The following is a 25,203-nucleotide window of genomic DNA, read 5'->3' on the forward strand; positions in this document are numbered from 1 at the left end:
ACTACTGAAGGAGTTATAAAACACCTTGAGAAATTTTCACTGTAAAGTTGTTGTGACCTTAGTTTGATCTTATACTAATATACTATTTTGGACTCTTAAGCCAAAAGGCGTGCTGATAAATGAAGTTGTTAAATACTTGCTCTTTAAATCTTGCTTTCCCTAAACTGTCAGAATGACCACGCTACAAGGTGAAACTTTGAGTAGTGGAAATAACCTCAAATCTGCTATTAGAGTTCTAGTTTGTGTTGTGCAAGTTTGCTGTGGGAAATTTTTTTTTTTGGGGGGGGGGGGTGAATACTGCAGTGCATCCTGGAAAATCTTTGGTTCCCAAGTTGTTGTGGAGCCCCAAGCCACCTGATCTCTAAATTTGACTTCGGTGGAACTTGTCCTGCTGAAGTAAGGGTCAGTATCTCAAAACACATAGACGAACAGGCCTTGCTGAGGGAGAATCGGCATGGCTTCTGTAAGGATAAGTTTTGCCTCACGAACCTTATAGAATTCTTTGAAAAGGTCAACAGGCATGTGGATGCGGGAGAACCCATAGACATTATATATCTGGACTTTCAGAAGGCATTCGACGCGGTCCCTCACCAAAGGCTATTAAAAAAACTCCACAGTCAGGGAATTAGAGGACAGGTCCTCTCATGGATTGAGAACTGGTTGAAGACCAGGAAACAGAGAGTGGGTGTCAATGGGCAATTTTCACAATGGAGAGAAGTGAAAAGCGGTGTGCCCCAAGGATCTGTCCTGGGACCGGTGCTTTTCAACCTCTTCATAAATGACCTGGAGACAGGGTTGAGCAGTGAGGTGGCAAAGTTTGCAGATGACACCAAACTTTTCTGAGTGGTGAAGTGATTGTGAGGAGCTCCAGAAGGATCTCTCCATCCTGGCAGAATGGGCAGCAAAATGGCAGATGCGCTTCAATGTCAGTAAGTGTAAAGTCATGCACATTGGGCAAAAAATCAAAACTTTAGATATAGGCCGATGGGTTCTGAGCTGTCTGTGACAGATCAGGAGAGAGATCTTGTGGTGTTGGTGGACAGGTCGATGAAAGTGTCGACCCAATGTGCAGCGGCAGTGAAGAAGGCCAATTCTATGCTTGGGATCATTAGAAAAGGTATTGAGAACAAAACGGCTAATATTATAATGCCATTGTACAAATCGATGGTAAGGCCACACCTGGAGTATTGTGTCCAGTTCTGGTCGCCACATCTCAAAAAAGACATAGTGGAAATGGAAAAGGTGCAAAAGAGAGCGACTAAGACGATTACTAGGCTGGGGCACCTTCCTTATGAGGAAAGGCTATGGCGTTTGGGCCTCTTCAGCCTAGAAAAGAGGTGCCTGAGGGGGGACATGATTGAGACATACAAAATTATGTAGGGGATGGACAGAGTGGATAGAGAGATGCTCTTTACACTCTCACATAACACCAGAACCAGGGGACATCAACTATTTCAAACAAAAGAAAATATTTCTTTACTCAGTTTGTGGTCGGTCTGTGGAACTCATCGCCACAGCATGTGGTGATGGCGTCTGACCTGGGCGCCTTTAAAAGGGGATTGGACAAGTTTCTGGAGGAAAAATCCATTACGGGTTACAAGCCATGATGTGTTTGTGCAACCTCCTGATTTTAGAAATGGGCCATGTCAGAATGCCAGATGCAAGGGAGGGCACCAGGATGAGGTCTCTTGTTATCTGGTGTGCTCCCTGGGGCATTTGGTGGTCCGCTGTGAGATGCAGGAAGCTGGTCTGGATGGGCCTATGGCCTGATCCAGTGGGGCTGTTCTTATGTTCTTATGTTAGTAACTGACATCCCAGGAGGCTCCATTCAGCCCTCCAGAGGTTTGTTAACCTATCCCTATCCCCATCGTTTAGTGTTTAGTGTTTTTTCCTGAGCGAGGTGAGATACAGGCCAGTGTGCTCTTGAGCATCTCTTTTCTGGTACAAACAATAGATGCTCTGTCACAGTTGTCCCCTTATTTTATTCATTGTTCCTTTTTACCTGAAGACCCTTTAGGACTCTTACTCAACAGTAAAATAAAATATGATAGTGGTGAGCCACAGTATTATAAATCTTGAGTGCTCAGTCTCTTCTGGCTGGAAAGGCTGAAGCAATGGGATGAGTGGTTGAGAATGTCCAAGACAAGATCTCTATCATGCTCTGTGGCAGTTCAGGAGAGAGGAAGACCTTTTGCCCATCTCTGCTCCCATGGGTGAGTTGGTGGTCCGAGCATGTACTGCTGGGTTTTCAGCCCTCTGTTTGATTGGCAATACAATCCTCATTAAAAATATGTTGCTGATCAGGGCTGCAAGATGTGGCCCTTGCTTTTGATAGCTTGTTCTTTTGGGCTTCTCATTACAGCTGCATATCTGGGTGAGCAGTAGGAAGTGGGACAAGTAGTGGAAAGAAGTTGATGAGGGCTAGAGTGTATGGCCTGTGGAGTAAATTATGGTACCTGTAAATTGGCTGTAGTAAATTCCGTAGGTGCTCTCTAGGTCTGACACCGTTAGCTGATTGGCTGTACAAAACTGTGTTACTCTCCTCCTCCTCCCCCCCCGTCCCAGTATGTAACAGAGTAATTCAATTAGCCCTGTTCAAGTGTGGAGTTGAAGTATAAGGTGCAGAATTGGGGAGAATCTTTGGTTGTAAGAGGGCTGCTCTTAATAAAGAGGCAGGTTTTTTGATGTTCTGCATAGCTCTGTCTCTTCCCAACCCCTCCCGGTGTCTAGCAGGAACAGTATACAGAGTTTGAAGTCCATATTCACGATTTTGGAGTTCATGGAGCATAGGCACCTCATGCAGCAAGTGGCTAGTTTTCCAGGCCTGAGACTTCATTTTTTCTTCCCCACCCCCCTTCTTGCAGCTACCTTACTGACGTGGACCGCATTGCCACCCCAGGGTACCTCCCAACCCAACAAGACGTTCTGCGGGTCAGAGTTCCAACAACTGGGATCATTGAGTACCCTTTTGATCTAGAGAACATTATCTTCAGGTAACTTCCATCATGTCCACAGCACATCTATGTATTTGCATACCACTTTTCTCAAGTGCAAAGTGACTCACACAGAATTTTAATAAATGTCTGTCCCATCTCAAGGAGAGTCTGGTTGTTACACAAGTAACGCTGATTGATCTTCCTTTCTGTTTTGTGTGTCCCTCAGTGGAGGGTTGCATTGCCAGTGGAAGCAGGGGATAAATGTCTTTTGCTGGTCTTCTTTAGGTACGGTTTCATAGTAGAATGCTTTCCTATTGTGGGGCACAATCAGGCACATGGCTGCCAGTATTCTATGGGCTGTGCGAGCATCCAGGCTGCAATAAACTTTGTTCAAATAGACTTGGAGGCCTCTTTGCAGCATGGGCTCTTCTGGTACAACTTCAGTAACCCCTAACGCCTCTGGTCTCACAGAAGGAGTTTGTATTTACTCTCCTGTGAGTTACACAAACGGTTCTTGATAACACATTTGAAGAGTGAATGGAGGGTAACTTTATCTTTAAGCATAACAGATGTTGTCTGTTTCAAAACACTTTAAAACTGTGCCCCCTTTCTAAAAAATATGCTCTTGGCCTCTTCCTTCCCCCATCCAGAAAAAGAACATGAGAGATCACATGTATCATTTTTGTGGCCTTGAAAGGTTCTTGAATGAATGTGAATAGTCCAGGTCTGTCTTTTTTTTGTCCCTTCAGGATGGTGGATGTTGGGGGTCAGAGGTCAGAACGGAGGAAATGGATACATTGCTTTGAAAACGTAACCTCCATCATGTTTTTAGTAGCCCTTAGTGAATATGACCAAGTGCTGGTGGAGTCTGATAATGAGGTAAGCAAGATTGCTAGCATTGGGGGATGCTTGACTAGAATGTCTGCAGTTCAAATGGCAGCAAGGTGGCAGAGGACTTTTTGTTGAATTGGGAGTGCAAATATTATTATTATTATTATTATTAGTAGTAGTAGTAGTAGTAGTAGTAGTAGTAGTAGTAGTAGTAGTAGTATTTATATACCGCTTTTCAACGAAAGTTCACAAAGCGGTTTACAGAGAAAAATAAAATAACTAATGGCTCCCTGTCCCAAAAGGGCTCGCAATCTAAAAGATGCAAAACACCAGCAGACAGCCATTAAAAAAGATACTGCTGGGGTGAGGAGGGCCAGTTACTCTCCCCCTGCTAAATAAAAGAGGAGCACCCACTTGAAGAAGTGCCTTTTACCAACTACTTGTAGAACTTGCAGTACGGTAGATCATATGGAGGAAAAAGGGTCAAGAAACTCCAGCACCTTTTTAGAGGTGGCGTGCTAGCACATGTGTCTCCACTTCCTTCCCAGTCAATGTTCTCTTTTCTTTGTACTCCTTTTTGGTATATGTCCCCTCCTGGCTGCTTGAAAATACCTCACAGTAGCAAGAAAGACGGAAGGGGAACATGCCTTAGCAACAAGCGTGCTAGAAATCACTCCTTGGTGAGAATCATCCTGAGGGCTGTCCGTTTCTGACTAAAGTTAGCATTAGCTCATGTCTTTAGCCTGGGTATAGTCTTTAGCCTAGATCCCAAACTGAGCAGCTGTTTTGAAGTGGGGCCCAGCTCTTCTCCTGTGCTCGACAATATGGCTACAGTTCCCCAACACTAAAAGCAATGATGCTTTGCACATTTAAGCGCTGTTATTTTGGCAGGTGGTGTTCTAGGCTGAAAATGGCATAGAGATGCTGGCCTATTTCTGACCTGGCAGGTTCCCTTCCCTGTATGAAACAAAAGGGCATTTCAGATCTCTGATGTCTGTATGGCAACCACATATTTTGTGCTGCAAAGAGCAATTTGTTCCCATTCGTGTGGGGAAAGGAGTGAGGTATAAAACATGAGGTGGCCAGTGGGCCTCCATGGTGACCAATTGTATCCTAAAGGAAAGACTGTGTGCATACATTAGGTTTGAGATCATGCAGGACCTAAAGTATGCAGGAGGCCTTTTCCTAATCTTGAAGAGTCTCTGCAATCCAATGGGACCCAGGGTTGTTTCCCTGAGCCTTACATTGCTCACTCGGCCTCCATGAGAAAGGCAAGGAACCGCTCCTGTATACTCACTCATAACATCGTTAGGCATTGTTTGAGTCATCCTTCTGCTTTTCTCCCTGATGTCAGTAGTTTGGGTCAGGGCTGTGGAGTCAGAGTTGGAAGCAATTTTGGGTGGAGTCAAAGATTTGGGGACTGACTGCACAGCCCTATTTTGGGTGTCCTATTGAGTTTCCGTTCAAGACACCTTTACTGAAAAGGTAGAACAAAATTGGAATAGAGGATAATGTCTGTAAACTTGAAGTTATGCCGGTTATACACAGAGTTTTCGTAATGGATCCTGGCAAACTTTTTGGTTTTTGAACTTCTCTGCTAAGTGAGACCTTGGAAATTAGTGAGACTTGACTGCTGCTGGAGAAAGGTTTTCTGCTTAAGGAGAATGGAAAATTAGAGACAGCTCCTTAAACATACCCCAGTGTTTGGCACAATCTGGTCCAGTTGTTGCTGTGCCACAAAACCATACTCTGCTAACCTATCACCCATTGAAGCTAAAGAAGTGGTGCTATAGCACATTATGCAGAGTGAATCACTTTTTTTCTACATCCTGTAGCCTTAGGGCCCAATCCTAAACAGTACCGTAAAGCACATTTACGAGGCCTAGCACCAGCGCTAGCTTAGCGCTGGCCCGCACTGGACTTGCACCGGAGGAGCACTGGTGCTCCGCCACTTGGCGGTTATGTAGATGGCCAGGAGGCAGGGAGGAGGCGTCCCAGGGAAGGGAGGGAGTGGGGCAGGAGGGTGGCAGAACTGGTGGAGCTTTGCTTCACGAGATCCTGAGCCTTTGCATTGGGTCAATGGCCCGTCACAGAGGCTCTTGATTCTGCGCCGACCCTTGGGCCACCATAGAATCAAGTAGCCCCATTGCAGGGCTACACGCCTTACCCAGGGGAAGAGGACAAAAGTCCCCTTCTCACGAGGAGCCACTGGCACTGCCCAATTCGTACTCAGGATGCTGCAGCAGTCATTTTCAGCTCTGCTGCAACCCTGTGCACTGGACAGCTCAGGATTGGGCTGTTAGTGGGTTCTTTCCTTTTCCAGTAGTCTCCAGACTTGCCTGTGAGCTGTTAGAGGCAGGACGAAAGGATCTTTCCCTGCAGACTGGGCAAAGGAGCACTTCTCAAGTGGCTCTGCTTCTGTGCTTAACAGGGTGAGAGCAGCTGTCCCTGTTTAGCACAATGCCCCTCTCAGAGCTTGTTCTATGGTATGTCCTTTGTTTCTTTTTGGCATGTGAGCCCTTTAGAACAGAGACCCATCTTCTTCTGCTGTATAAACCTCTTTGAGAAGTTGTTGGTTGAAAAGTTGTGTATGAATAACCACTTGGAGGTCCCTCAGCACTCCTCAACTGCCAGATCTAGCCTGGGGTTTAAGGGAGCAAAACACCAGTCAATCCACACTTCTCATATTTTAAAAAACACATGTGGGCGAACTTTAGGATTGCAGGATCTACTTGTCTTTTAATCAAATTCTGAGGTTCATCAAATAAATCTGGTGTAAAATATTGGAGGGGTGGTCAGATGCACAATGGTTTAAAGCCAGTCACCTACTGTGTGAGTAACATATCTAAGTTACTACAGATAAGAGATTCTAGCAGGTTAATGGCCCAGTCCTATACAGTTTTCCAGTGCCACTGCAGCAGTGCCAACAGGGTATGCACTGTATCCTGTGGTGAGATCGCAGTGAGAGGACTCCTCAAGGTAAGGATCCCTTACCTTGGAGCTGCATTGCAGCTGCACCAGTGCTGAAAAATTAGATTTTTGGTCTTAAGTAAGTTTTTTAAAAGCTTTTTTGGTGTTGTCATTGTTAAAACGGCTCAGTTTAAAAAAAACAACATGTTGATCTATTGCCAATCATCCAATAATCTATCTTTTGCCCACCCCTGCTCTAAAGCATTGCACCAATGGCCTTTTGTCCCTCTACTCACTAAAAATCTGTGCTTGATACAATACATATTTTACAACTGTATGAATTTTTGATTTTGGTTGGAAAATGGGATTTTGAGAAAATTAAAACTATTGGTAGATGAGGATACGGGGTGGATAACTCCCTGCCTTCTCTATTATTGGTATCAAGTGAATATGCAGTACAGTTGTAGAAACTGAGATATGACAGAGTTTGAGGCCAAAAATGTAGTACAGGTTGGGCACCCCTCATCCAGAATTCTAAAAGCCAAAGTATTCCGAAAACTGCAACTTTTTTTTGTGTCAATAGACACTCAACATGACACGTTTTGGGGCAGAAAATGTGTCTGGGGAAGGATTTACTGCACTAGGACACTTCTGCTGAAATTGAAGGGGCCTCCTCCACTCACTGGGCAAGGCCACAGGGCCTGTTCCAGCATGACTGCATAGTGCTGTTCTGGCTTCCTTTCTGCCCTCATTGGGTGCAGCTGTACTGACCAGGTGATCCATGGCTGCACTGATCTTGCTAACAGGTCTGCCCTAATTCCCACCTGTACTGGGGAAGGCAGCCTCCCATCTCTATCACTTGGCTCTGGCAGCAGCCACAGCAGCAGTGATAGGGAGTCTGCATAACTGGCCAAGAAGAGCAAGGGGGAGTGAGAGAGAGAGAGAGAGAGAGAGAGAGATCAATAATCAGCTCCCCTACAAGAGATCAAGATTGCAGTTCACCTGCCAACAAGATCCCCTAGACTCAAGCAAAAGGGAAGGAGGGCTTGTTTCTCCCTTAATTGCCAGTTTCACACAACACCAAAAGCAACTCTATATATTTTCTGGAGAAATTTGAGGCCAACCATTCACAGCCCCTTGGCTTCCTTTGATGCATCAAAGGCACACTTCTGGTCCCAAGTGCTTCAGATAAGGGATGCCTAATCTGTATAAGAAGACAGTTGTATTCTTACCGTTATCCCTTATCTTTCATCTCTAAGCATTCAGACCTTGCCAGAAATCATAATGAATGTTCGTCTTGTCCCCTGGTACTGATATCCAGCGTATGCGGTCCTAGCTTACCAAAATACTTGAAGTCCATATAGATGCTGATCTATCCCCCCAAAAATTATTGCTGCCTTGCCCACTTCTTCCATCTTCCATGTATTTTCTCCTTACCTGTCATATCCATGAGGTCTAGCAACCCTGTTTCTTCTGACAGAACCGGATGGAAGAGAGCAAAGCCCTTTTTCGGACCATAATCACCTACCCCTGGTTTCAGAACTCCTCTGTCATCCTTTTTCTCAACAAGAAAGACCTGTTGGAAGACAAGATAATGTACTCTCACCTTGTGGATTATTTTCCAGAGTTTGATGGTAAGAAACTGGTTTTTTAATAAATTTTAAAAAAACTTTCTGATCCTCTCTAAGCAGCATTGAGGCAGTTAATGGACTGGACTGCACAGCATTATTTGCTGTTTCCACAACCAACAGCTCAAGGCTGGATAGTTTTGCTTTTCCTGCTATGCCAGAGAGGCAGTAGGAAATGTGATTGATACTGCTGGCTTCTGAGATTTGTCCCTTCCCACTATGATGAGTAGTCAGAACTGGCAGACAGAAGGCCAGTCATGAGTGGGTAGGTAGGCTGTGGAAAGCTATTTATTCATTTTATTCTATATATAAAGCACCTGAACACTTACTGTACGCTGATTTTAAAAAACACAAGCTCTGCTCAGCAGCTTAACAATCCAGTAGCCAAACTGCAGAAGGGATGGGGAAGGAAGGGGGAAACGAAGCAAGTTCTGGTACCAATACTTTAAAGTTACATAATGACCAGTTGGAATTGCTGCTGAGTTCTAGGAGAGGAGGCGGCAGGGTGGACTGTACTGTCTTTCTCTCTCTGCTGCAGCCCAGTGGAAGCAAACCCTTCAGAGTAGCTCATTCAGTGGTCATTGGAAGCGTTTCTGACTTCCCAGGCTCCCCCCCAGCTGATTGTTACCACCAGCACAAATTCTCTTCATAATGGGGAGGGGTTTGTCTACCCCCCCCCCCATGAACTATAACTGTGTGTAAGTTGGTTCAAGTGAGCTAATTTGACAGTGAAACCATGCTTTTTCTCCTTCCACTTAACAGCCAGCTGCCTTTCTACTGGTCAGAATGACCTAAGTGTGACTTCTTCTCTCTCCTCCCCCCTCCCCTGGTCTGTTTCAGGCCCCCAGAGAGACGCACAGACAGCCCGGGAGTTCATCCTCAAGATGTTTGTGGATCTAAATCCTGACAGCGACAAAATTATCTACTCTCACTTCACGTGTGCCACAGATACGGAAAACATCCGGTTTGTCTTTGCTGCTGTCAAGGACACCATCTTGCAGCTCAACTTGAAGGAATATAACCTAGTCTGACCTTGATTTGCCTGCCCTCTTCCCTGTCCCCCTTCCCAAATCTCCTCGGGAGACCTTTTGTCGTGAAGAAAGTAAGACGAGAGAACCCCATGAATTTAAAAAAAAAATTGTACAGGAAAAAACAATCTTAACTTTTAATGATGTAATGATTGCAAATTGTCTGATCTGTGGAGTGGCAAGTTTTTTTTGCTCACTGTTACCTTGGAGTTTCATGTCTGCCCCACAGAATAGCTGATTTTTAAAAAACAAATTTGCTTTTATTTCACAGTTTCAAAACAACCGGGGACATGTTTAACTCTCTCTTTGGCACCTTGTTGATTTCCTGCTATTTTGCCAGCAGTCAAGGCGGCTCCCTCTTGGACTCTTTCATGTTGCATTAGCCAATTCTTACTTTTCCTTTCTGTTTCAGAGAAATCCCATTCTTTACCAGCTCAGATAATGAACTCACTTGACTATGGGAGTGTGGAGTGCTACTAGTTTCTTCACTCTGTGCCATAGGATTCCTCTGGTGTAATGTGCTCCCCTCTGCCCCTGGCGCACCCTCTCACAAAAGGACACAGTCCAGGACAACATCTTGGAGGAAAAAGTGCTCTCTAAGAATAGTGCAAAACAAGCCATCTTTTTTCCCCCATTCTTTGTACCATTTTAGTCTAGGTTCTTTTTTCTTTATCAATTATGAAAGTCATATGGAGACTGTGATTTTTTTTTTTAAATTATTGTTCTATACATAGTTTGCTACATATGCTGTATTTTTTGTTCATTAACTACAAACCAAGCAATAGCTAATGAGCCTGGAGGAAGTGCCTGATTGTGTTTGGTCTTTTTAGTTGTAACAAGTAAGCTCCCTTTCAAGAGAATCCTCACCCAGTGTGATCTATGAAGGCATCATGAACTGGGGAATGATTACACTTAGGTGGTGAAGCCCAAATTCTGTAGCAGATTTTGGATTGAAAGAAAGATATGAAGTTCCAGCTAATTCTCCTACAACTTTTTAAAATTTGTGTACATGTTCTGCCAATGACCATTTGGGTTTGTAAGAACTCCCACTTACGGCAGTTCTTAAGATTGGAGCAAAGGGGGGGGAGGATCTGGGTGCACAGAGGCTTCAGACTGCGCCTTTTGAAAAACTTTTAGGAAGGGGTCAAAATCTGTTGGACTCTTAGCAGCTGAACGGGGGGGCATTTTGTGTGAACAACAGCTGCTATTTTTCTTCCCTCCCCCCTCGAAACTTCGGAAGGCTATCTTCTACCAGAAGCATTTGCACGAGTATTTACTCTGGGGCCCACAGCGCACATTCATGAGAGAGTGATGTTCAACAGGCCGAAGCTAGAACCTGGGAATGTGTGTTGGAGTGGAGGAAGCAGCTGAACTAGTGTTTATCTTGAAAGTGTGCAGGATTGAAGGTTCTGGATTCTTGGTGCCAAACATATTCCTGCAAAACCATCTTGAAGCCAAAGTAGGAGTTGTTGCCAAAAAAAAACAAAAAAAAACCTCTTGCTGATATATCCAGAAGAGTTATTGCTGCAGGATGAAGCCAGAAGTGCAGGAGAGAAAGGTGAGCTCTTTAACCTGAAGTATTCACAGGAAGTACAGGCAACACTAATGTGACTCCAGGACCGCTAACAACCAACTTCTCAGATGCTACTACAGCTGGAGACTTGTGTATATTTTTAAAGGCTAACTGCCTCTGTGTGTGCTGGAGAAGGGAGTGTCAAATCATGTTTTTTTCTCTTTCACAAAACACTAAGTGAACTTCCTTGCACAAGACATAACAGGATTTTCTTTTTGTGGGTGTGTCTTGGTTTTTTTAACACTAAAAGAAATCTTGACTGCACATGGAAACTGCAGCATTCCAGGTGGGGTGGGATTGGATGAGGGTGCTGCCTCTGATTTTTCTGGAACTGTTCCATGTCACAGAACACTAAAGAAGAAAGCAAGTGCATAGTGCCACATTTCAAAGGGATTCCTGGGTACCATTGCACATTGAGCAACATGTGAGTGACAAGGTTTTTGTCTGTGTGTGTTTTGGTTTTTTAAACTGGGAGTCCAGCAAGGAGGAAAGGTCCACACAAGGAGTCCTATAGGGTTAATGGTAGTGAGGGATGGGGCAGTTGTTTCTCTTGTAGGATAACCAACATTCCTGATTTATGTCTAGGTGTTTTGCAGGATGATGAGGAAGGAGGCATCCTGCTGAGGACAAGATGGCTTTGTATCAATTTTATGTCCTTGCCAAATGAAACTTGTTCTGTTCTGCAAGATAATTTGTTTTCATAATGTGCCATGATTTCCTCTCAATGCCTGGAGTACCTTATAATGCGAGTCCCGCCTCAACTTCTAGCTGCAGTGTCCACTGCAGGCATTGGACCTGTAGCTATGAGATTTAGAAGCTAGAATGCCAACTTCTTTGGTATCCCTTGGATTATTTCTTAGGTTTGGGAGGCCTCCGTACCCAAATCGGCTTGGCATTTTGAATCTGTTCATCTGCCTTATTTGCTGAACTGGTTGTCGGTCATGCAATGAGTAACTATTAGTGCCATGGGTGGTATTGGGAAGGGGGGGCAGTGGGGAATTAGTGAATGGCACTTAACAGATGTTATGGAGAAGATGCTAGTCTGGTGAGCACTTTCCAGCAACCTCTGCTGTCTTCATGTGAAGCCGCCTTATGTGGACCAGCTTTTCCAGTGGGAGCCCTCTCCACTATCCCCCCAAAATCTGTTTGTCCAAAGTGAATGTGCCAAACCCACCTAGGCTGCCCTTTTCCTGTTCGTGCTGATAAGAGCCAGTCAAGGTTTTGGATGTGCCAGAAACAAGGATGCAGAATTTTGAGATTATGCACATGTGTGGAGGAACCAGAGATGAAGGAACACTCTGTTGACCAAGTTCTGTTCACAGTGCACTTTAAAAAGGAAAAAGTCCTGCTGAAGACTTAGCAACCTGCTCTTCTGTTCTTCGTGTTCATCTTTTATTGTATGCAGGAAGAGGATTGTAAATGCATCATTCCATTTCCTTGTATAACTTCAACATGATTGGCTGTACAGCGAACTGCCCCTCCCCAATTCAGCCATGTCTTCCCTTTCCCTAGAATCTAATTCTTCAGTCTGTCAGTTGCCTTCAGTTGTTTGAGGGTTTATTCCACACATTTTATGACTATTTTTAAAATGTGCTTTTTGGGCGTGTGCTGGCCATTAACTGTATTGTGCTTCACAGAAAAAAGAAGGTTGTTTGAGTCCAACAGAGGTTAAAGTCTGTAACTCAGTACTCTGTGTATGTGTGCGTGTGTGTGTGCGTGTGTGCGCGCGCGTGTCTTTTTTCTTTAAGCGTTATGGTTTGTGCCAACGCCCCGTTCTTTCTTTAGTGCCAGAGACACTCTTTTACAAGTACCAGTGTGGTGGAAGATTATTTGGTTATACTTGTATATTATAAGAGATCCTGATTTAAAAAACATTTAAACATTATCCTATTTAAAGAAAGAAGGAAAACTACTATATAAAAATGCTGTTTTTAAACCTTTTTGTCATTTTGAAATTGCATGTGGTGTTATGCGTGTGGGTGGGGGGAGGGCAAGGAGTGGGAAGGGGGAGGGATTTTGAATGATGTGGCCCGGGATTGAGTTTTGCCCATGTTGTCTCTCTCCAGTCCATGAGGCAGAAATGGGGGTTCTCGGAACACTTTAGTTCTCTCGTCTGCTGGGTGCTGACCCTCATGGTTAGAAGTACCTGATGGAAACTGATTTTCATATCTTTCTCCTGAAATAAATTGTTTGAAATTGGAAATTGGAATAAAATTTGTTCCTTAAAAAAACTATATTTTGCCTACTTGCTCTGTTAACAAGTAGAATCTAAGTTACTAATCATGACATAGTCCCTGAAGGGAGTGACAATTCAACTGACAATTCGCTCTGAAAAGAAGTTCACGGGTTATTGGGAGGGACCATAAGTCGGGTAGAGCACCTGCTTGCCTCATGCTTAAAAAGATTCTAGTTGTAGGTGATGGAAAATTGCTCTTTGGCCCCGAGTCATCGTCAGACAGAGTGAACAATACTGCACCAGATGAACCAAAGTGCAGACTGTAGAAGGCAGTCTTATATGTTAATCAGGTGGTACATATGGGTAGCCAGACTAGAAAAGTGAGTTCATTGCATCGCCTGAGATAAAAGCATTTAACACTCCTGTATAGGAAAATATCCCAAGCTGGTTGCTTAGCGCTAATGATTACTTGCCATAGGTGAGTGACAACCCAATCCTATGCCTGCCTACTCAGAAGTAAGTCCCATTAGAGTCAATGAGGCTTACTCCCAGGTAAGCGGGGATAGGATTGGGCTGTCAAGTCTTTTTACTAGTCTACTGTATAAAGAGAAGTTTTTTCATAAGTTTAAACGAAGATAGGAAGATTTTTCTCCGAAATGAGAAATGTCTTATATTCATGGTTAAAGTAAAAAGTGGTTAAGTAAAAAGGTATTTAATAATACAGGTTAGTTAAGATCTTTTAAAATTGTTTTAAAATTGTTCCTATGCATAGATTGATTTGAGAAAGGATGAAATTAATTTTTGCTAGCTTGTCCTTGGTGCAAAGGTACAACTGCCCTATTCAGTCTCAGAATCCTATATGAACATCAGCTGACAGCTGTACTGCTCCCAGTGTGGCAAGGATAGATTGGCAGAATGGTGGTGATTTGTCTTCTGGCCTAATCAAGATAGCAGCAAAATATATGCGTTTGTAGAAGCGTCAGGAGGGGATTTGCTTTCATGGAGAAGCCGACCCATTCTAATTTGAACTGTGGGAATGAAGGAAGTACAGTACAGTACATAGATAAGCAATTAAAAGCTCAGGATCTCTTCCTTCAGGATCCATATTTTCAAATCTGCCAGCTTAGTGTGACATAAAGAGGAGCAAATACTTGCATTCATGAGGTAACACGATGTGGGGCATCTGTTCCTCCTCAACCAATTGAGTTTTACCTCTTCCTGAAACCTTTTATTTGCAGAAGGTCTCCATGTGTTGGTTTAACCTGGCCTTGGTTCCGAACTTGTCCTTGATTGCCTAGATTGCTGCAGTAGGCAGAAGGTGGACAAGAATCTATTGGTAGATCTCAGGATGACGTCAAATTGTGCTGACAAACAGAAACAGAGAAGTGCTCTCTTCCTCCACCCCTCAGTGTTTGGTTCCTGAAATGAATAGTGCTTAGGAGGGAAACAGGAGTAGATTAAGGTGGGAGGACAGCAAGTTCAGTTGATTCTGAAAACATTGATCATGCATATGCTAAAGTTTATTTTTGTTATAGTGTATGGTGAATATGTATATAAGAAATGTGGATAGAAAAAACTACATAAATACTAACGAGTAAAGAGTCTTGATTTATTGTTAATAGAACTTAACATGCAAACTGTAATATCTGCTGAACATATACTAAACATAACACTGTTGTTCAAAGATTAAACAAAACCAAAACAGCCACAATTCTGCTGGCATATTTGATTAGTAGGTCTATTAACTAAGAATTGGTTTTCCTTAATTTCTGGGTTTGCCCTGAAAAGCCTGGTTCAACTTGATAGCACCTAGTTCTAATTAGTTTAAAAAAGAACCATAAATCTGAGGATCCAGCACCCCTGTCTAGGCATGTTATATCCTTTTAACGGCATGATTTCCGTTTATCCACTAGATGTCAGTAAAAAGCATCTATTTTGATACATCAAAGGCATTAATGCTGCTTAAATTCTGTGTGGCGCACTTTTCTAGCATTACTAGCTCTAAAGGTCTAAAACTTGAATTGGCTGGAACAGGATCTAGCATAGCAGGTCTTTAAAGGGAAACATTAGCTGCAGCCACAATTGTATTCCACAAATAGTGCTCTTCTTACTTGTATGGGGAATAGGTACAGTGATGGCAATTGTAGAACCTGACTCGGCATTCTTGACTATTTTGGAGTAGGCAAGCATTGGCCCTCATCCATTGATGTCCTCTTGTTCCCTGTTTTTTTCCAGTTATTACCTCTACCTGGTGACTGAGTTTTAGAAACTAGGATCTAGATTAATTTAACCCATTTCTGTCCAGCCCACAGGTGTACACATTTTATCCCAGTTGCATATGTTGCAATGTTGGGCAGAAATGGCTTGAAAGAGGTATTCTTGAAAATACTTTTTAAAAAAATTCACTTACGAGGCAGATTCTCTGCTATAGCTGCATAGATTTCCAGTTTCCAATAACCCTTCCAATCTTGCTGGTTTTAGCAAAACTGTTTCACCCCAAAATACTCTGTCCCACTGAGAACCTTCAAACAAATCAAATTTTACTTTTATGGAATGCCAGTGACAATCTTACTTCACTGGCAAAAACTTTTCTTAGGAGAAACTACAGTATCTTTTCTCACCTTTACCTTCTCAAAAGGGAGTTTTTATAGTGGGCACACTTTTCCAGGTGGCAGCATACCAAAACCCTTACAAACTCTTTTCTTAAGTGAGCAACCACCTGTATACAAATTGTACATTTGAATATAACATGACTCAACCATTCTAGGTGTTTGGAAGGGTATTGCACCCTAAGAACCACTGTCAGTCATCTTCTGTGCCCCCAGCTAGGCATAAGCAAAAAATGATAAGCAAATCTTGCCACTGAACTGTGCAGCTGTGGGAATGCGAGGAAAGAAGCCACCGCAGACACCCGGCCATAAGTCGATCTTACAGATAAGTCGAGGGCAGGTTTTGAGAAAAAAAATCATGGAATTTTCTATGACCCTTGGATAAGTCGGGTTAAACTTAGGGGGGGTGTCTAACTAGTTTTGACTGATTTTACCCGAGGCCAGATCCTGAAAAATAACCTACCACTGCACCTTAGAACTGTACAGTCTCTTAATTTATTAAAAACATAGTAAAAGATAAGATACATTTTTATTCTTTTTAAACTCTGGTCTTCATCACCTTTTTGTAAACACTATCCGTGCACTGTAAACAACATAGCAGTAGAACAGTGGTTCCCAGCCTGGGATTCATGTACTCCCAGGGGCACTCAACAGGGCCTTTAGGGGTACTTGAAAAAGAATGGCAGAAAAAGGCAGGTCGTGCTCCAGAATGCTTTGCAGGGCCAGCAAGCCAAGAAGGAAGGTAGCTAGTTGGCTGTGAAAGCCCCACCAATAGCTAGTTTTTGGTCATCAATTCATCTATGAACCAGTGATTGAAAACCAGCACAGTAAAAAAGCTGAAACATAATAAGGAAAGTGATCAGTCACCCAGAATTTCTCAGCACACTTCTGGTGCAAAACAGTGCAAAGGCAAACAGATGTAAAGAGAAAACACTGTGATAAATACATGGTCTGGGCTTTCATAGAGAGGAGATGAGGACTTAATAATACAATTATAAACATTTTGCTAATATGAAGGGTACAATTTATGGAAATGGGCTGCCAAGGGATATGCAAGTGAAAAAGGTTGGGAACCACTGCAGGAGATCCATGAATCAAATTCACCTTTAAGGTGTCTGGTGTGTTAAGCCAGAAGCTCTACATACAACCCATAACACATAACTGAGAGTGTGCAATTCAATTGACAGCAGAGAGATATAGCTACATATAGTTGCAATCCTTTTTACTCAGAAGTAGACCCACTGGTTTCCACGGGTGTTATTTTTAAGTAACGGTGCATTGAATTGTAGCCTGGGACTTTGCTTCAAATGGAAAGGAGGATCCCATTGTGGTGTTGAAAAAAAACAGACCTCTGCCAAATGCAAACCTTTGCAAAACAGAACCAGGCTGCAACAGCATTTGCAAAATGGAACGGGAGAATAAAAGGTTAACTTTGGCTGGAATTTCCCATCGAAGTTATTATAGAAACTAATCTCTGCATCAGAGTTGAAAAGCTCTGCCCTCTGATTGACCCAGAGATAAGGCAAAGTGATAATTGGAGCTTGATTACTTGGCAAAAATTTTACTACTATAGGCAAGTATCTACAGTATATTAGGGGTGTCACTCCTAAGTCATGAGATAGCAGCCTGTACTAGCCAGGTTGCATCCAAAACTTGGTAGTAAGTTTTAAAAAGATGAAAAGCAACAAACCATTCCTGGAAATAATGTTTAGGCAGTCACTGGAGTGGGCAGTGCTGAACATGGAGCACAGAAATCTGACTTCAAATTCTTACTTAGCTTATAAAGCTTACAGGGAGACTGTTCTGGACCTAACTGCATTTTCATAGGGTGGATGCGTGGATATGTCCTATCAACATTGCCGTGCATTCATCAGAATGAACTGTAGGCTACAAATAGAGTTTATTCTTGAAAGCATATGCTCCGTTCTTGGTTAAACATGGCAGCTAACATAGTTCGAAACATCAAACCCCTCAATAACAATAAAAGATACACAAGAATTCTACCATGCTGTGATTAACCATGGAGATGAAATGTATAGGAAATTGCCTTTAAATCCATTGTGGTGCCAAAACAAACTTGTAAGACCTTTGAGAAGAGAAGCCAAAATGCCATAAGGTTGTGAACAGCAAGTTTTTGAGTCCTGTATAACTCTCCATTAGGTTAAATATTAAGCAAAGAAAAAGATGAGGGGGTGGAGAGAGGTAGTTGTACAGGGTGTATGAGCCCCAAAGTCTGCTATTTTATAAACAGAATTAAGATGGAGTTACACAGACTTGAGCTAATTTGCCTCCCTAGGTGCCAGGCAGTAGTTCAGGATGCAGTCACTGCTACCAAGAGAAAGCAGCAATAAGGGCAGTTCCCTCATTTTTAGAAAATTATAACATTGAGCAGCTGCTCAGTTCTATCTCCAGAATTAAAACACATGGGCCCCTTGTAAGGTAAAGAACAGAAATAACATGGTGGACTTTTTACCAGGGCCAACTCAAGACCTGATGCCTGAGACAACATGCCAAATGCTGTCTCCGTTTACCAGATGATGTACCCCCTTACTCTCCAGTGCTGTAGCTCAGCACTCTCCAACCTTTCCACATTTCCTTTTCCTCTCTGTCCCCCTCTTCCTTTTCCAGTTCAGGGAGTAGAAAGAGGAGCAGCAGAGAAAGGAGATGGGAACCCCAATCTAATCTGCTACCTGAGGTGACCACTTTGTCTTATGAATGGGCCACCCCTGCTTTATATTAGCAAAGCTGCTGATTAACTCTAGGTGATTCCCTAGGTACAGAGTTAAAAATATCCATGTACAATCATGTAGACCACTCATCTTCAGCAAGGAGGATGTATCCTTAATGTAAGGCTTTTGCTTTTTTTTTTATGAGAGGAGACAACTGAACATGGACATACATGGTAAAAAATGGGAAGTGGGTCTCATGGTGCTAAAGGGTGATCTTGGATCTGTAATGGTTGAAGACTTGGTGATATTTCATTCTGAAGTGAAATGTTGATATGATGGGGTTTGTGACACTGAATAATATGGCAACAGTGTATGGAGTTTTCTCACATGCACTAGAATCAAGGATCGCTGAAATTAACGTGGAGATAACCTCAGAGTGGACAAAGGGAAGCATTACTTTCACACAACACACAATTCTAAGCACAGCTCAGCATGAGCTTCCCAAGTACTGCATTAAAGACAAAAACATGGGTGGCCCAATGCCGAATTTTCTGGCTGTTCCATTCTCCCGAATTCTAGTACTTTCAAAGAGTGACGGATGGTGTAGATCTGGATTTCCTCGCTCTTCCTTTCTCCCCTTTGTGCTGTCAACTAAGAATGCAAGCTCTCTAAACATTGATGCTTTTTATAAACAACTGGGGTGCCAAGTGAACAGTCTGTTTTGAACACAAAGAGCTTGAGCAATGGGATTCGCTACTTTTCTTTCTGCTCCTTTGGAAATCATATTTTTCTTTGTCTGTAGGCACTGGTTGGTCCCCATTTTTCTAGGGCATGACTGGACCCTCATTACCCAGGCTATAGAGATGGATCTGTCAGTTTTCTGGCAGCTCCAGAGCCTACATGTTTAATCCTTTCCTTCTGAGGAAATAGCTTGTCTCCCTGCACTTGCTCAAGTGGACCAGTGGTGCATGTCTGACATTCAGGGGTGCCAAAGAAGCACTGTTGGGTCAGTGAAACAAGAGTAGTCCCCTGGATATCTACCTGGCACAGAAAATCTTAGTACTGAGATAACTTCTGCTTAGAGGCTTACAAATGATTTGTGATTAGCACAAGCTGGTAGCTCTCTTAGGCCCAAATCCTAACTAACTTTCCAGCAACGACACAGCTGCGCCAATGGGGCATGTGCTGCATCTTGCAGTTGGGTGGCAGTCACAGAGGCCTCCTCAAAGCAAGGGGATGTTTGTTCTCTTACATCAGATTACCTCAGTGCTGGAAAGTTGGTTAGGATTGTGCCCTTAGTCTGTCTCTCCGCCCTCACCTGCTGCCCCCACTCTCTCTTCTGCTCACTTGCTTAACCCATCAGTGGCTAAAACACACCACTGTTCTTTAGGCCTTATTAGAAGTTCTTCAATAACATCATCTTGACTTATCCTTTTTTCAACTATCCCACCCACTTTTTCCTTCGGTTCTCTGCCTCCCTTGCTTGCTCTTCCTATTTTTAGGTTCCTGTTTCTCAGTGTCAGACAAGATTATAGAATCTTGCCTGTAGCAGGAAATCCTCCCAGAACATCTTGAGCAGGTACTTGTTGAGCCTCTGCTTGAAAATTTCCAGTGAGGAAGAATCCACCACCTCCCTCAGCAATCTGTTCCACTGCCGAACCGCCACTGTCAGGAATTTTCCCCTGATATCCAATCAGAATTTTTTCTCTTGCAGTTTGTACCCGTCAGTTCTAGTTCTACTTTCGAGGCAGTTGAGAACAAATTTGTCCCTTCTTCCATTGACAGCCTTTCAGTTATTTGAAGAGTGCTATCATACACCCTCTTAGCCTTCTCTTCTCTAGGATGAACATACCATGTTCCCTCAACCTTTCCTCATGGGGCTTGTTCTCCAGCCCTCTGATCACCCTTGTTGCTCTCCTCTGAACCTGCTCCAGTTTGGGTGCATCTTTCCTAAAGTGAGGTGCCCAGAATTGGACACAGTACTCCAGGTGAGGGTTGACCAATGCAGAGTAAAGTGAAACCACAGCTTCATGCAACTTGGAAGCTACTGTTCAACTAATGCAAGCTAAAATTGCATTTACCTTCTTTGCACCCGCATCACACTGCTGACTCATGTTCATCTTGTGATCCACTGCAACTCCAAGATCCCTCTCACATGTTTTGCTGCCAAGCCAGGTATCTCCCATTCTATACCTGCATCTGTGGTTAGGTTTAGCTATGTGCAGAACCCTACAATTTGTCTCTGTTGAACTTCATCTTATTCATTTCAGCCCAGTATTCCTTTTTGTCTAGGTCTTTCTGGAGGCTTCTATTGTGTTTGCCTCTCCTCCCAGCTTGGTGTCATTTCTTCCAAAAATCATCAAATGCCCTTTAAAAGCATCTAGGCCAGGTCCCATCACCACATCCTAAGGCAAGGAGTTCCACAGACAAATTATGCCTGGGTAAAGAAAGAATTCCTTTTGTCTGTTTCCGACTCTCTCACCAGTCAGTTTTAGCGGATGATTCTTGTGTTGTACATGAGGGAAAGAACTTCCTTCTATCCACTCTATTTATTTTTCACATTTTTATACTGCCCTTCCTCCAAAGAGCTCAGGGAGATGTACACAGTTGCTCCCCTCCTTTTGTCCTCACAACAACCCTGTGAGGTAGGTGACCGGCCCAAGGTCACTCAAGCTTCTTGGCTGAGGGGGGATTTAAACCTGGATCTTCCAGGTCTGAGTTCACCTCCCGAACCACGACACCACCCTGGCTTATGAGACATTATATGTCTCAGTCATGTCCCCTCTCAGGCACCATATTTCTAATACATAAGAACCCCAAATGTTGTAGTCATTCAATGTAAGGGAGGCACCCTTGCCCACTAATTATTTTGGTAACTCTCTTCTGCACCTTTTCCAGTTCCGCTATATCATTTTTTAGATGTGGCAAGCAGTACTGGACACAATAATCTGGATGTGGCCTTATTGATTTCTGCAGTGACATAATCATATTGGCCATTTTATTATCAATCCTTTTAATGATCTGGGGCATGGAATTGGCTTTCTTCACAGCTGCTGGACACTGGGTTGACATTTTCAACAATATGTCCACCATCATCCCAAATTCTCTCTCCTGATCCATCACAGACAGCTCAAAACCCATCAGTGTACTGTGTATATGAAACTTTGATTACTTGCCCTAATGTATGTCGCTTTATCCTTATACTGAAGTGCATCTGCCATTTTTCCACTCATTTTTCCAGTTTGGAGAGATCCTTCTGGAGCTCTTCACAATTCTTTCTAGAGTTCACCATCCAGAAAAGTTTAGTATCATCCACAAACTTATCCCCATGTCTTTTATGAACAAATTGAAAAGTGCAGGTCCCATGACTGATCCTTGGGGCACACTGCTTTTCACCTCACTCCATTTACACCCACTGTCCATTTTCTATTTTTCTACCAGTTCCTAATTCATAAGAGGACCTGCCCCCTTGATTTCCCTGACGGCTGAGTTTTCTCAGGAGCCTTTCTTATATTGGCTTAAGGTAAAGTTAGCAGTCAAAGCAAAATGATTCCCTGATTGGGTCCAGGTAGAAACAGTTCCTAGCACTAGCAACTTACATTTGTCCAAGAAATTGTGGTCCTTTGCACCTGCTGAAGAGTAAATGGGTCCATGTATCAGCAATAGGTCTTCATGGGAGAAACACAACTAGTGTTCTCTGTGCTTAGGGTTAAAAAGCCTAGGCTTGAATGGAAGAATGGGACCCACCTGGTTTTCTCTGTAAGAGGGAGGGGGCCATTCATTACTGATGGGTAGTCCCTTCACACTGCAAGAGGCAGGGCCAAAATGGATTTGGTCTCCTCCCAAGCTGAGGGCTTCCCAGTCCCCATTTTGGCTCTGCCTTGTACAGAGCAGGTCATGTGGAAGCTGAGCTCTGTCCAGCTCAGCAGTCTCCTCCAGAATTCTTCGGTATTTTCACCTCGAATGCTCCTCTCCCTCCTTAGCCAGGAACAGGCTTGGCACAGAGGGTTTGGGGCCTGCAGGCCTCAATAGCTTCCCTACTGAAGCAGGAGGCCTGAGGGATCCTGCAGACAGTCCAGCACAGATCCACGAACCGGCAGCAGCAGTTCACGGCAGAGTGAGACCTTACTGGGATGAGCATTTCCCCAAGGGCATGCCGGTCCGGAGCGGCAGTCAGCCCTGGACCTGGTCACAACCACACCTCCTGTAGCAGCGGAGCAGCCCACCATTTTGGCACAACAGGTGCAGCGCTGTGGAAAAGTTCCTGTCCAACGCAGTTCCTTTCAGTGTCTTCCAGCCACAACAGACGCAGGTACAGAGTGGGTCATCAGCAGAGGGAAGTGGACAGCATCTAACCCCCCCCCCACCTGTGCAGAGACCCAGAAGCAGTAAGGGCAAGCCTCCTAAGAGCAAGCTGGCAAAATTGGTCAAAGAGGCAGTGGAGGGGGCTTTAGAATTGCGCTTACAGGACATCACTAAAGCATGCCCCCCACCACAAGGTAAAATGCAAGAGATCGCCCAGCTCCGAGGCAGATACAGAGGGGTGGATGGGAAAAGTCAAACCTAAACCTGAGGATTCGCATACAAAGCCCAAAAAGAAGGAATTGCCTCTGGACCTCAGCTCCACTCCTTCATCCTCCAGCTGGAGGAAGGGGAGTTGTCTGGGGAAGGGGCAGCTGAAGAGGAATATGAGTCTTATAGTTGGACAGACTGTTGCTCATAGAGATCTTTCCCAAGGTGTGGTCAAAGCCTCTCAGGCCCTTGATCTTAAGCCCTCCAAACAGGCTCAGCTCAGCAACCCTCCACTTCTGGAGCTGCATACAGGGCACAATGGTTGTTTTTCTTTGTTCCTCAGGGGCCAGCCAAGCCAGAGATGGTACCCTTCCCTTAGGCCTTCCAGCATGTCTTGGATGATGAGTGGGCCCATCCCATACACCTCCAGAATCTTCTGCTCTTTTGCTCATGTCCCTGTGCTGAAGAGTCCTCTCAGAGGGGAAGGAACAGGTAGAACAGGACCAGGGTTTTTCCTAGAGGCAGGGGCACTGGTTCCTTCAGCTCACAAACCCCCAGATTCGGTAAAGACCAGAGAAATACATGACGCCAGGCCTGGAGATGAGTCCATCCCCATTGGTGGCTGTGTTCTGGCATTTGCAGACTGCCTGCTAGGGTCCACCTCTGATGCACGGGTCCATCAGATGGTGTTACAGGGCTTTGCCCTGGAGTTTATCAGGATTCCCTTAGAGTGTTTTTGGCCAGCCCCAATATCAAAGGATCTGGTGAAACACCAGCAGAAGTTGATGGCCATCAAACATCTCCTAGACATCAGAACTATCGACATAGTGCCACCCAAGCAGAGGGACAAGGGGGCATATTCATTTTTGGTTTTGGTTCCCATAAGAACAGGGACATGAAGGCCATTCTGGCCCTAAAATGGCTGAACAAGTTTTTGAAGAAAAGGAAGCTCAGGATGGAGACCTGGAAGTCTGTAGTGGCGGCCCTCGAGGAACAGCATTTTCTGGCATCCAGCCTATCAGAAATGTACCTCCATGTCCCGATCCCACACTGCCACCACAAGTTCCTGTGCTTTTGCTATGGCAAGTGGCACTACCAATACAGATCGATGCTACTTGGTTTAACTGCAGCACCTGAGTTCTTCTCCAAGATCCTGGCACTCATCTGCACCTTCATGGGATTTAACTGTTCCCTTACCTGGATATTCTCTGGATCAGGTCCCCCACAGAATCTCAGGTCATAGAACTTGCCAGGATTATCCTAGACTGTCTCTGGGACAGTGGCTTTGTGGTCCGCGAGAAGCAGAGCTCACTTCTCCCCACCCAAGTGGAAGAGCACTTAGGGCTCCTGATCAACATGAGGATGTTCTCGGCTTCTCTGTCTCTAGAGTGCCTACAATCACTGTCCCAGTTGGTCAGCAGGACAAGGGAGGCAAACAAGATGGACCTCATGTCTCTGGCCAGGCTACAGGGCTCATGGTGTCCTGATAGGCCATCATCACATGGTCCTGATTCAGATTACAATCTCTTTAGAATCGCCTCTGTCCTAACCTCCATCAGATAGAGCAAAGGGCCCAGATCCAGGAAGATCCCAGAATAACTGAGGCTGAACTTAGGCCAGTGGCTGGCCTCAGGGAGGCTTGCCCTGGGGGCCAGCCTGGGGATCCCGCCTTGTATTGTTGTCACCAAGGACATGAGTCTGATGGGTTGGGGTTCACATATGGATCAGAATGTGGTACAGGGAACCTGGACTGGCAAAGAGAACAGGAACAGTATCAACTGGCTGGAACTGAGGGACATCTGCATGGCCCCACAGAGGTTCCAATTAGTGATAACAAGGAGGCATGGGCTAATCAGCACAGATTCAATGACTGCCAAAGCCTTTGTTGACTGCCACAAGGCCTTTGTCAACTGCCAGGGTGGTACTCGCTCCAGAAAGATCATGGAGGTGACTAGCCAGTTCCTGCTATGGGCAGAGGAACACTTGGCATCTATAAGGGCCAAGCATCTCTCAGGTGCGACAGACATAGCCACCAAATAGTTGAGCAGGCAGCATGTGAGCGAAGCACAGTGGTCATTGTATCGCCAGGTCTTCAGGGAAATAGTTTGCATACTAGGTCATGTGGGGATAGGCCTGTTTGCAGCCAGGACAGACTGTTAGTTACCAAGGTTCTTTGCCAGGTCAGAAACTGAGGGAGCTGAAAGTGTAGATGCAATCAATAGCCCCTGGCCCCCAGGGCTGCTATATGCTTTTCCTATGGTGCAACTTCTGCCCCTGGGTCTGAAAAATATCAGGGTAGAGCAGGCAGAGGTGACTCTCATCGCCCTGCTC

At 44.4% G+C, this 25,203-nt stretch overlaps 1 protein-coding gene across 1 annotated transcript in view; it reads left to right on the forward strand.

Moving 5' to 3' along the window:
- The window catches only part of GNA11 (G protein subunit alpha 11), a 33,930-nt gene extending 20,790 nt beyond the window's left edge, over positions 1–13,140 (forward strand). Inside the window, exons 4-7 of the mRNA XM_066636629.1 lie at positions 2,865–2,993; positions 3,686–3,815; positions 8,158–8,311; positions 9,146–13,140. Coding sequence (XP_066492726.1) covers positions 2,865–2,993; positions 3,686–3,815; positions 8,158–8,311; positions 9,146–9,336 — 604 coding nt within the window. The 3' untranslated portion in view covers positions 9,337–13,140. The remainder of the gene's footprint in view (positions 1–2,864; positions 2,994–3,685; positions 3,816–8,157; positions 8,312–9,145) is intronic.
- Positions 13,141–25,203: the final 12,063 nt, after the last annotated feature.

Source organism: Tiliqua scincoides, chromosome 8 (genome assembly GCF_035046505.1).
Source record: "Tiliqua scincoides isolate rTilSci1 chromosome 8, rTilSci1.hap2, whole genome shotgun sequence".
NCBI lineage: Eukaryota > Metazoa > Chordata > Lepidosauria > Squamata > Scincidae > Tiliqua > Tiliqua scincoides.